Source organism: Haemorhous mexicanus, chromosome 4 (assembly GCF_027477595.1).
Source record: "Haemorhous mexicanus isolate bHaeMex1 chromosome 4, bHaeMex1.pri, whole genome shotgun sequence".
NCBI classification, from domain to species: Eukaryota; Metazoa; Chordata; class Aves; order Passeriformes; family Fringillidae; genus Haemorhous; species Haemorhous mexicanus.
This window is the reverse complement of record NC_082344.1, coordinates 53,303,150-53,316,736: the sequence shown is the minus strand read 5'-3', so window position 1 is coordinate 53,316,736 and position 13,587 is coordinate 53,303,150. Positions and strand designations below refer to the sequence as shown.

Genomic DNA, 13,587 nt, shown 5'->3' with positions numbered 1-13,587 from the left:
TGCAAGTTTAAGATACTAAATTGAAAATATATTTTAAAAAACTATGAAAATTTAAAGAGTAAATGTTAACCCCATTAACATAGAAATATGTAAGACTATCAATAATTTTTTCCGCCACATTTTTAACCCAAAGTTTCACTGTGAATATAAAGTTTGAATCAATTATAAATGCAATTACTAATTACTATATATATATATATATATATATATATATATATATATAAATATATATATAAATATATATATATTTGATTATAAAAGATGCAGCAACTGTTGGAAGAAAAGAAAGGGAATGGAGGGAGGAGCTTTAAAAAATTATTTAAAAATATGTTCAAAATTTTATGGTTGCTGTGTGGTCATGAAGGGAGTGAAAACTACAATTATACATTCTGTTTTAAACACATCTACCAATAAATGTACATTTATTACAACACAATCCTCTCATACCACTGTATTTTATGCAAGATTTCACTCCTTAAAATCCCAGCTGAAAAAACTAGGTCAGCTACTTTCAGCAAAGTATCCCTGTTCCTGAACAGGAGCCTGAGGATGCAGGGTCACCCCATTCAGCAAGTGAAGGGTGCCCAAGAATGGAACTAAACCTGTCTGTAAAAACCCTGGGTGCTGCTCTGAACAGCAGCAGCCCTGTAGTGCAACAGAGACCTTGGAAAGGGCTTCAGGCTCCGAACCCGACAGTCCCGACACCAGCGCAGAGAGCTGAAGCACACACATCTCTGGGTAAATTTAAGGCAAACTTGTCACTGGGTTCCTTAATTACTGCAATGATGTTACATGTACAGCATTTCAATAAGCTAGAAATATTGGAAACATATTTAGTACTAATATTTACCATGCATTTTTAAAGAACTGTGGTTTTTAAAAGTATAAAAAAAATCAGATTAATCACTTTATTAAAAATTTCAAGATTCAGTACTAGTAGGTATTTATTTACAGTTAAAATACTTTTAAAAATAATATATCATAACCAAAAGCTCAAAATTCAGGTTTTACTTTCAAGAAATAACATATCATGTGCTGTAAAATTACCTCAATAATATAAAGGACTATATTCTTGTAGAAACAATATAAGATGCATTTAGCTACTCTGTTATAATTCCAGGCTCCATGAACCAACAGCAAGTTCTTCAAATACTTGAACTGCAAAAAACATGAAAAATGAACAAACATACAATTAAAACATACATACACAAATATTAATAATATTTTAAATTTTTTATTGTAGTATTTTGCAGTGTAACAACTTACCTGAGCAATTGAGTAGTCTGAAGAATTAGCAGCCTGTAGACCTTCGTTCCCACTGATACCAACACCAACATGTGCTGTTTGTATCATACTAACATCATTTGCTCCATCACCAATTGCTAGAGTTACTACCTTAACTTGTTTTTTAACCATTTCTACAACTTCAGATTTTTGAAGTGGTGATACCCTAAGGGATAAAGAAATTAAACAGGCTTAATACAGGACTTTCAAATGAATGTACTTTTAAAACATACTTTATATTCTGTGAAAAGCTAATAAACCCAGGCCAATCAACATCCTGATGAGTGACATGGTCTTGTTATTGCCCTTCAAGGGTATATGCTAAAAGCACATTCACAGAAAAATTCATAAAAAACAACATTTCTGAACTTTGGACTACTTAAAAGACGAAAGAGGATTCTATGTTGAGGATGTCACCTTACCAAGTGTGTTGGAGAGAACTGTTTTAAGATGTATTTTAAAAAATAAAGGAAAGAAAAATAATACAGCCTTCAAATTGAAGGTGGCTATGTAATCACATTATTCAGTGGTCAGCCCAACACATGCACAACTATTGGACTTCTAAAAAAGCTATGTGGGATGAGTCCACAGCCTTGTGGAAAACCCTGGGTTGAAAATTTCTGGGCAACAGCCCTTCTGAAAAATTCTGTGGTCCATCTATATGAAAAAAAATCTTTCTATGATCTTTTGGTACATGTTTTATTTGAACTCTGCTGTTGAGAATTGTACCAAGACTTGCTACAGCCAGCTTCTACAGAAGATTCCTGACCTGAATACTTCTTTTTGATCTCTTTAACCTCTCAGGAACAGTGCCTTATTTCCTTTTTAGACAATGTTATAGAGGCAGCTGGAAGATGGCACTATCACTGCCTCAAGTTCATGGCAAAACCAGTAAAAAATATTTTTCCTTCATTTTACTCACTCTTAGCTGTACATTTTTACTCCAGAATAACCCATTTAACATTCTTCTTGCATATATTACTCTGAAATCAATATAGAGTTGGAATTCAGTTAGCTAAAGTCTTAAAGCCAAACATCTGCTTGGAATTAATAACATACACAGATTTTTTTAAGAGAAATGTCTACTGAATATTTGTCAGCATCATCTGTGCTACAGCTAGTCTTAGGAAGAATCCATTGGCAATAAATGCTTCTGCACAAGACAGTGCAGCCTGCAAACTTAAAAGAAAGTGGTGTAATTTGTACTTTTAGAATGAAGGAGAATTTAAGATGTTTACTGCCTTTATATGGATGAAGAAAGAACTTACATTTTTTTTGAATCTGGATTAAATATATATAAATAATTTTAAAAACTGATTTACCTTAATTAAAAACTACCATTTAAAACTTTTTATTTTCAAGTTCATAAGCAAGGAAATGAAGTTTTTTGTTACTAAAGACGAAGCATTTAACAGAAACAAATATTTTGGCAGAATTTTGACTTTTGGGAAACATGGGATGTTAAATATGTTCACATTAAAACGGTGAGCCTTATGAGCAAGTATTTTAGTTTTAAACCTGTAGCCAATTTTCAAGCAACCACAAAATATTTCAGACATATATCTAGATATGCATTGAAACCAACTGACCTAGGTAAATTATAGAAGTGTAAAATGAAGAAATGGCAGAGAGAATACTACTAGAACTACTAGAAACTTTCATTTTGCACTTTTCTGTTTTTTTATAAGAATGCCAACACTAACAGACTGCTTTATGTACAGAATACCTCTCAATGGTTCCCCAGTTCAACAAAAACAGAAAAATTATCTCTTCAAATGGCATAAAACATATTTTTTTAATCAAGAGAAGAAAAAGAAATATAGCTTTAAAAGATCAGTTCTACATGCATCTCCTGCTTGTTACTGTTCTGAGCAAACTCAACCTAGCAGAACAAGCACAATACTCCAACTTACCTGTCAGAAAGACTACTGCCATTGGGAAGGTCTTTATGCACAGTATAAACTGTTTGTCAGAGTAACTTCTCAGTTTAGAAGATCATAAAAACTTAGTTTGAAATTCAAACTGTTTCAGGCTGAAGCATGGCTACAAAGCTTAACCACAAAAACATTAATTTAAAAATCCCTCGGTAGCATGACACAGCTTTTCATAAGGGATGGAAAGACTAGAAACCTGGTGGTTACTTGGATATTGTAATATTACTTCTCTTTCTGTGTCCTTTTGCAAAGCAGAAAAATAGTTCCATTTTGAACAGATTTTTCAGATGAATCTGACTTATTTTAATGGAACAATGGAAGTTTCTAGCTGTAATAGTTGATATTTACAGGAAAGGATGAAAGGGTTCATTGTATAAACAAACCTTATAATAACTGGGCATAATAATGCTTAAAAAAGGCATTCTCACCAGCTTTGGGTAAAAAGAGCACCCTGAGTAATATCTTTAACATTTTTGAGCACTTCTTACACAGTGTAATCCTCATCTTACAGAAAAGCAGCCTGTGGAGAAAGATCTACAAATGACTCCAGATATGCTAAAACCTGTGATTAACTGTAATATCAATTCAAGGTCAAGATTAGTGTCTCAACCTTATTGAGACTACTCTTAATGTATTACAAGTTGTGTTTCTGGAAATATGCAATCTGAGTGACTCTGACAAGTACACTTTGTTGCAGACTGCTCTACAGTGATATTTCACTTGAATGACTGTATTTCATAACTTCAGTTTATTTTCTGATGTCAATAAAAATAGCATGGAGAGAGAATAATGTAAATCTTACCTGCAACAAATAACAGCTTTACATGACAAAGCCAAATCTAGGAAATACTGTCTTACTCCAAATGTCAAAGCATACTTCAGAGATTTACCATCAATGATGAGAGCAAAATCGTTTTCCTTCCTTAAAGCATCACCAAGAGTACTGCAATGATGGCTAAGTGTCTCTCTTGTTCCCTATTGCACAAAAAAATGATGTCCATTATTTTTAGTTCTTAATATTCTTAAATCCAAATTTTTCAGTGTGATAAGAAACACTGGCACTTAGGTTCTTGAGGAAGGTACCTTTTGATTCTGCTGTCAAATATTATAAAGTGAAAAGAATATTTGCAATAGTTGCACTATTAAAAACACAGTAGAAAAGTTGTGACTTGGATGGGTGGTGCACTGTTTACTGGGAAAGAAGTGCAAAACCAGCATCTGTAGGTGCTGTTTTGACAGCCAGCTGAACATGAGCCAGGCCAATGGCACCTGGGCCTGTGTCAGCCATAGTGTGGCCAGAAGGACCAGGGCAGTGATTGTCCCCCTGTACTCAGCACTGGTGAGACCATGCCTCAAGTCTTGTGTTCAGTACTGGGCCCCTCATGACAAGAAAGACATTGAGATGTCAGCAGATGTCCAGAGAATGGCAATGGAGCTGGGGAAGGGTCTGGAGCAGAAGAAGGAGCTTGGATTGTGTAGCCTGGGACTCTGCATGTCCCTAAAGGGATTAGATTTGAGCAAGCTGTGTTTTAGGAAAAGCCACTGATATGCAGTGGACATACACTACTATTTTAACAGCAGGGGAAGAAGCATTCACTTAATGCCACTTAGTGCAAGATTTCAGTGTCTTTCAGAAGAGTATGCAGATCAAGAAAAGCCAAACTCCCTAACTCCACAGAACCTATCAACATCTTTATATATCTTTAACAGCCAAGAGGCTATACTTTAGAGACAAGGAGGAGAGGACTGCCACTCTTAGCAAAGATGCCAAATACACAAGTGCCATGACACTGGGATTATCTTCTTCAAGCTTTCCTGGCTGCTCAGTTCCTCTCATGATGAGGAAACTGGCAGAAAACTTCATAAATAGTATCTTGTTAAAATATTTGCATTGAGCTAGTTTACTCTTATTTTTTGAACTGCCTCTCAGACTACATTCACCTGCTGCTGAAAAATCCCCATTATATATATTATCACCAAAACCAGATTTGCAAGTGACCAGTTTGCACGTACAAATTCAGCAGGCGTAAGATATTTGCATCTCCATGTACTCCATACTTAGGGCATGTAAGGAAAGGACTTCTCAATATCTATACAATCTAGACACTCCAGTTTGAAATAGGGAGTACACTGCAGTTATCATTGCACCTACTACCTTTTATTCTTATTCCATATTTATAAAAAATTGCTATAAAAATATATTGCTTGATAGATATTTATTGAACTTTTGAATCGCCACACTAGAAGTAGTTCATCTGCAATGCTTGTATGATGTGAAACTCCTGGCTTTGAGCCTGCATGGATGAAGTCTACTACATGGAATTTGTATGCTCATTGTTGTGAAGTTCCTTTGTGTAGTGGCTGCACTGTAATTTCAGTGGGTATAGACTGTTTTCCAGTTATTCAGTAACATTCTGTCACAAAGATCATACAGTCTTCCAAGCATGGAATACTAAAATTAAGAAAGCAACCCCCCAAAACAAACATAATAACACTCCCCCAAACTATGGTTTTGGCAGAATTTTCTAGTTTGTCCAGATAAATAGGCACTCCAACCTATTTTTTACACCACATTCACCATGATGTCTGGATATTTTAAGCAATAAAATAATGTTTCATTAACAGAGAACTTTAAAGATTATACTTACATCAAGAGAGCCTTCATTTATAACAATTAGTCCCATGTTCTTTCTCAAAAGTTTACAAGAGTGACCTATTAGAAAAGATTTTGTTTTTAAAAATCAGTTTCACAAAGTCCATTACAATATAACAAGGCATTTTTTTTTCCTATAAACGACCTACCGATAGAATTAAAAATAAAATTTCCCTAGCTGAAATAAATGTTAAAAAAATTCTACCTATTTTATATATGTATATACAGTTACCAAGTCAGAAGAGTTAGAATTTCCCTTGCTGCAACTTGCAGTTGTTCCGCCTTATTCAGAGGTGCTTTAAAGAGAGTTACAGAAACAACAAACAGATCTTCCTAAGCCTTGTAAATTTTTAGAATGCAACTTGCATTTCCTTCAAAAATTGCATATTTACACCTTTTCACTCTTTCTTTTATTCTTTGATGCATTAAAGAGGATGCATTTTCTGTGCTAATGATCTAGGCTGCCTAGTCAAAAATATTTATCACCAGTCTTATATAGTGGAAATATTGGTATTATATGTATTGCCTCAAACCTGAAGGTACTGAGGAAAATAACCTTAGATCAACTGTATCATGTGCATATGGAGAGTTTTTCAGGATTAGAAATAATAACATCCAATAAAAAGAATCTATATGACTAAAGTAAGGCTTTATTTTGGACACGCATCTACACTACAGCAGTAAGTGCTGTTATGGTCATATGCAAAGAATATTAAATGTTAGAAACAGCTTTCATGTATAACTATTTAAAGAAACAGATTTATCATTGTTGAAATCAGTCTTCTTTACCATCCTTCATAATAAAAAGGAAAGAATAAAAATTAATCTTCATTTAGTTCACCTTTCTTGGAAAGAAGGAAAAATAGAGAAGGGAAACGAAGAACACTTACATTCTCTTAATATTATTCCCTCTCACTGTCAAAAGTCAATATATTCTTTTAAATTAATTTCATATGCTATAAAAAAGTACAATTCCCTATTTTTTCTCTAATATAACTTTTTCTTGCTCTTAGTATTTTAACAGAGGCAGAATCCACGATTCCCAATCCTCCCCCTATCACTGACTAAAAAATAATTTCACATTCAAATTAGCTGGAGAGACATATAATATTACTACTTTTTACAAGACAACTTTCCATTCTGAAAGAAATTTTACTCCATCAACTGCTATTATTTTCAAACCCATTACAAAGACATCAAATAAATACAAATATAATACCAATATTAATGGCAGTCTCTTGTTTGTCCCCAGTAAGTATCCAGATTTTTATGTCTGCTTTCATGAGTGTCTCTATGGTTTCAGGCACTTTGTCTTGTAGTTTATCTTCAATTGCTGTTGCTCCAAGCAGCTGAAGATTCTGTGAATATAAAATATTTCATAAATATTGTTTTTAAATTTAAATTCAATTTCAATGTTTCATTTATTTTATTTAACTCTCTGCATATACAACAATATTAATTCACTCTAAACTCATTAATCAGATTTGGTATCAACAAATAAAGAACTTCCACTTTATTTCATGGGCTTTAACTTAGATATCTGTGTGGCCTGACAAAACTGCACAGCGTGCCCACTCCAACTTTAACCAATTATTCTCTCAGTAGCTCAGTAGCTTGTTCAGCAACAGCTACCCTTTTCTGAGGAGTACCTCTGATTTCAAGGCTTCAGGAGAGCTAATACCACCCCTTCTCTCTTTTAATGATTTCTCTTCACTTTGTAAAAAAAAACCTAAAACACTTGTAAGTTTATCTTAGTATTTTATGTTTGACTTTAGTTTCCTATGGAGCAAATCTATACAGTTTTTGTGAATGCAGCCATTTTTATATTTCCTATTTCTATACCTTTAAAACTAGCTAATTGTTAAAGACACCATTATACATCTAATAGTGTGCAATCCTGGTAGCAGCATGGCCTGCATACTACATCCTGAGGAAGTACTTGTGCAGCTTGTCCACAAATTTCTAAAGGCAGCAGGGTTGTCATGGCATTAAAAAGTAACATAGTTTCAAGTCTGTTTTGTCACATCCAGATAAACTGCTAAGCAATATTTATTAGTGACTGAAGCTATATACCCTCACCTTTCTTTTTCATGAATTGAACACCACAGATTTGTGAGGCTCTGAATTTTAAGCAGCTTCATCAATCTAATCTCTTTTATACTTTCTGAGGAAAAAAACCCAAAAATATCCCCCCAAAATTTAAGTATCAAAACTTCAAGCACTATTGGTCTCATGCACTCCTTTTCCTAATAAATTTAACAGTCATGGGACCCTTTTTGGTTGAGGCAGGGAAGTCTTAACCTCATGCTTGGCTATTCCAGAAGCATTGTTGCTAGAAATTTAAGGCTCTGCTCTTGTGATGTTTCTGGGTATAAGCTTGCTTTATGGGCCTTCAGTAAAACAGAGGCTGACAAAATGGAACAAGTCCAACAGAGGGACACAAAAAATAGCTTAGGGCCCAGAGCACACCATATTAAGAACACCTGAAAAAGCAGGATGAGTTTAACAGGGGAAAAAAACAAGACTAAGGGAGGGACTCCTTCTGCTAACTGAAGCTTGCAGAGCAGTCATCCTTCTCCAAAATGTATCCCACACAGTGAAAAAGCATGAGGCATGAGACACATTCTGCAGCAATAAAAATTTTAATTCAGAAGAAAGAAAAAAGACAGACTAAGTTGAGCATCAAAAAAAAAATTACCTGCTGCAGCTGGGAAAACTCTCTCCCTGTGGACACTCTAAACTTCATCAAAGTGTTGGGCAAGCAAAACTAGCCCTGCTTTAAACAGGGATTTGTGTCTATATGACTTCCTGAAGTCCCTTCCAATCTTGACTACTCCACTGTTCCACGATCATTATTTAATGAAGCAGATTTGTTTATCTGTTATTACGGTTTTTTACACACTAGAAGAACTCTGAAAAAAAGCTTTTCAGTAGTTCAACCCATATTTGACACTTTCCAGCAAGGCAGCTACTTGCAGCAAAAACTTTGTCAGATTGTTCCTTCATTTTGATTGTTTAAACTGCAAGGACTACCTGACACAACTGTCAGTATATCTCTAGATTTCGTTTTTCTATCCAAGCGTTATTCCTCAACAGTGATTCACTTTTCATGGTATAGAAAATAAGGACAATAATAAAGAACCCACTCTTCTGCTCATTCCTCTGCCCACCCCATCCTCCCCCCAACCAACCCAAACCCCAGAAAGCTACAACAAGCTGCACATACTTTTTCAATGAGTTCATAGCTCTCCTCAAGTTTGAGTACTCTGTTTTGTATAGCTGTAGAAGCACGGTGATAGACATCCAACCATTCTTGATAATCACTTTCTGAAATCTCAGCCACAGCAAAACACAGAGTTCTTAAGCCTAGAGAGAAAGCAGATAATGATTCAGTATTTCTTAGTCCCTTCTCTGATATACCTTCATTATCTTTTGAAAGCTGAAATTATTCTGTATTTTATGTATGCTTATGCTTGATTTCAAATTACTGCTGCACATCTTGAAGAACTATTTAAATATACATAAAGTAAAAATGAACTATAAATAGAAATTTATCCAACAGAGTAACAGTTTCAAAGAAGCTGAATGTAATACAGGTGATGTATTTCACTGGGAAAAAAAAAAGTTAATTTTTATGCAAGATTTGACTTAGTTTAAACTGTAAAAAACCATGGAGAAATCCCAACACTTGCTGAACAAGTATGTACGTTGAAACATTTAAAGTATAAAATTGAATCGTATTACTGAGAAAAAGATTTATAAACATAAAAGTTGCTATGCTGGAAAGAAGTAAAGTTAAAATATATCAGCACAATGCTACAACTGCCCTTTTCAACCCTCCTCAATACTCTTAGGGAATTCCAGTTTGAAATTTATTATCTAGAAGCCAACTTTGAATCCCCTCATTTAACTTTCCCATCTCATAGATTGTTTTAGCTTTCCAAATTCTTAAAATAAAATCGGTATGTACTATTTGGCAATTTTACTTACCAACCTTTGAGCTGGTTGATATTATTAACAGATTTTTTTTCTTTCAGCAAAAATCTGAATTAAGCATTACAGCAAGAATTTGAGACGACGTGATTTTAAGAAATATCTATTTTTTGACAACACACATTTTACACTCAATTTAAGTAGCTAGGTGTGAATTTTCTAACAGCTCATTTTCACATATTACCAGATTTCTAGAGAATGAATCTAGTAACTCTTTATATACTAGCCACAGTTTGCAGGCTAGTAGATTTAGAAGGGGGGCAGGCAGGATTAATGCAGTTACCCTTTGGTCACTTGCCCATTCTGCTTTAGGAGACAAACAGCACCACAACCAGGGATGGTTAATTGCAACCTTTATTTGGTCACAGGTTTCTGGAGCGTACAGCTCAGCACCAGTGGCATTTTTGAAATTAGAAGAAGTTGGGCATGAAATAATACATGTGTCAGATGTAAGAGTAATTTAGTACCTTCAGGATAAAAACCATGTGTGATGGGGGTATTCTGACAACTAAACAGCATTAGGAACACAGTGTCTCCCCATCTAGACTTAGAGGAATAAACTCGAGGCTGACAACTCAACTGATTTTTTTTCTCTGCATAATAAGGATATGCTAACAAGGTCCAAAGCAATGAATAGAGGTGAAGGGGAGGAAAGGAATCTATGTCTGACTAACAGTGATACTATTTTCACAGTGCTTTCAACATATTTTCTGCAGACAATAAAATGAAGAAAAGAAATCCAAGTGTATGGAAAGTCAGCAAATAGTTTTTTCAAGGTATTTGCTTTCTCTTTTTAGATCACTGCCTAATTATGTATATATTTTTTTAATTTTTAATATGCTTCTTTTCATTGTGATTTAAAAGAATCTTCCAAATAAAACAAAATATCATTAAACCTGGTGGTTAACAGACTGGAACAACACAGGAAAATTAAAGAGGATTTTTCTATTTATCCAAGCAGGCATTAACACTCCAGCTTAATAAATGCTTACATATAAATGCCAGCCATGCTAACCACTTCATTTTTGAACAACACACCAAGCAGGCAGCAAATGCCAAGGACATACTGTCCTGCCACATGAAAGGATACTCATGAGAAACTTTGCAACATAGTTGGCCACAATTTAGATCTGAAGTAAAAATAAATACCAAAATTTTAATCAATTCCAGAGATATGTGATTTTTTTAAAGATTGAATTTTATGCTTTTTAAAAGGCTAGAAATTCATTCTTCTTTTAAACAGTAAATCTTTTAATCTGTTGAAAAGAAGCATACAAAAATATCTGAACAAACTTCTTAATCTTATTGTATGTTCAGTGGTTCTAAAGACATGGAATTTTTCACTTTTCACTTGACTGCTAAGGAGTTGTATTACTGATGTAATGAGAATGGTAATTAAGAACTGGGTTGAAATTTTCACATCAATTCACACAGGACAGAAGACAGTGATCTAATTTGGTCTTTTCTGTAACCAAATATATACCTTAAGATCCAAACTAACTTCGCACCTAAGTAACTTTTTCTTGACTAATTCTGGTTAAGCCTTTCTAGATCCCCAGTGTGTATCTGAGGCTCTGGGCTATCCCATCAGTCAATTTTTTTTGGGTATAGTTCTGCTCTCAACTTTATTGTAAAATTTATTCTAATTTTTTAACTTTAAAATTCTTTAAGACTAACCAAGTGCTTCCTGCAGGGATCTTGATATGAAAAACTAACAAAGAAACAGATCTGTGACTTGTTTCTGCTGTCACTGATAGTACCAAGAGACTGAAGCTGCTTAATACACTAGCCAAAACTCTAAATTCCATGATAAACCAGTAGACAAAAGCTATAGAAGTCGTATGCATAACAAAAAAATGATCTTTCATGATAACAAGAATATCTGGCCAGAGATCCGTTAACAAAACATAAGCATTGTTTTTTAGTTTCCTTTCCAATGTAAATTTATTTTTAAGACACATTAAAGATAATTTCAATGTTCTACTAGCGGTGTATTAGAAAAATAAAGAGATAGAAACTCTGCAGTTCAGATTCCCATAACTCTTATAATTCTGCTTCCAACTCTTCTCTACGAACTCATTGATAAATGTAACACTATAATACTGCAAAGTACAGCACTATAATCCTCCTGAGATACTAAGTGGGTATGGCATTGAACATCTAGGAGCTGTGCAGAAATGTTTCTACATTCTGCTTTTCTCACCACATCTGTACTGTGAAATCCACTATAATGAAATAACTGATTGGCTGCTTGTATCAATCATCTTAATTTCACAGTCTTTTAAATTTTACTTACTATTCCTACTGCACAAACCCTCACAGAGAGGTTCCCCACCTCTGGCAACTGTTTTGTAAAGGTGATTATTAAAACTGCAGACACCAAAACAAACCCTATGGATGCTGGCAATCCCCCTTACTGGGACTGGTGACAGAAACAATACAGCTAAAAGCTTCCTTAAAAGCCCTACACTAATAGTTTCCAACCATCTTTACTTTGGCTACTTCTTCCTGTGTGCCCAGCCCTACAGCATCACTGGGTATGAGACATGAAAGCAACCATGGGAAATGAGATCTTCACAGAAACAATGTGCTATGTGTTTGCTCTCTGGAAAAATATGTTTTGGTTAAAAGATTTTACTGTATACTCTGGGGGTGTGTGGGTTGTTTTTTACGATTTTTTTTAAGCATGAAGTTATTACTGAAATTTCTTAGGGAGAGGAAGACTTTTCTTAAGTAGACACTGCTAAAACGTAATTTTCAAACAACATGAGTAAAACACTTCAGTAAGACAAAATTCAAAAAAATGGAAAGTTGAGCAGTAACTGAATTTCATGTTTATTTTTATACTGAATAATATCACCCACCTTCTGTAGCAAACTGCTCTAGATGTTTTAAAGTGATTTCTTTGTATTTTGAACTTTCAGCAAGACGGTCATAAATTACAGTATCCTACAAAACAAATAAATATGGCTCAGAACACTTTAATAGAAAAATGATTTCTGTTTTGGGTAGACAATACAAATCATGCAGGAAAATGGCTGACAAATAGAACTGTATTATTAAAGCATCAAAAATTAATAGAGATAATCTTATTTCAAAGGTTAAAGAAGGACTTAATCATCAGATTTTCTAAATTTACAAATTCTGCTATAATGCAGTCTTTTTCTTCTACATTTTTTATGTTATTTCCCCTTATTTTAAAAAGTGCCCATAATGCTGTCCTCCTCTTTTAATATTATGCCCACAAAGTTAAATTAGTGCTTCATAACTGCCATTCTCAGATTTTTTGTAGCCAGCTTAATACATGGAATATTAACAGGAGGTTGGGGGTTTTTTTTCACTAGAGATGACAAAAAATGGACATTTATATTCAAAAAACTTATTTTCCTTAAACCATTCTGGAACTGGATTTTATCTAACCATTCTGGAACTAGATTTTATCTCCTTCCCCCTCAAACTTAATTTGACATACAGACTGAGAATTAATGAGCAACTCTGCCATTCCCATATGCATTATAAGGATACCTTCTCACAGGTCCTGCTTTAGGAAAATTTACTTTTGTGTAATATCAATGGTTGGTTAACACTCCCATCTAGTCAGTTACGCTAGATTACTATCTCTATCCTAGCGATCCATGCATTGCTACTCCAGCAAGTAATCCAACATGTTAATCCTTTTCTTGGGAATACAGAAGGAAGTAATTATTAAGAAATATAAAGGTA

At 34.2% G+C, this 13,587-nt stretch overlaps 1 protein-coding gene across 6 annotated transcripts in view; it reads right to left on the bottom strand.

Moving 5' to 3' along the window:
• Positions 1-13,587, bottom strand: part of ATP8A1 (ATPase phospholipid transporting 8A1) — a 101,045-nt gene that overhangs the window by 40,875 nt on the left and 46,583 nt on the right. For all 6 annotated transcript variants that reach the window (XM_059844910.1, XM_059844912.1, XM_059844909.1 and 3 more), the window contains 7 exons: positions 12,729-12,813; positions 9,098-9,237; positions 7,091-7,229; positions 5,867-5,931; positions 4,021-4,193; positions 1,267-1,450; positions 1,048-1,158 (listed from right to left, as the gene is read on the bottom strand). In XM_059844910.1, coding sequence (XP_059700893.1) covers positions 1,048-1,158; positions 1,267-1,450; positions 4,021-4,193; positions 5,867-5,931; positions 7,091-7,229; positions 9,098-9,237; positions 12,729-12,813 — 897 coding nt within the window. The remainder of the gene's footprint in view (positions 1-1,047; positions 1,159-1,266; positions 1,451-4,020; positions 4,194-5,866; positions 5,932-7,090; positions 7,230-9,097; positions 9,238-12,728; positions 12,814-13,587) is intronic.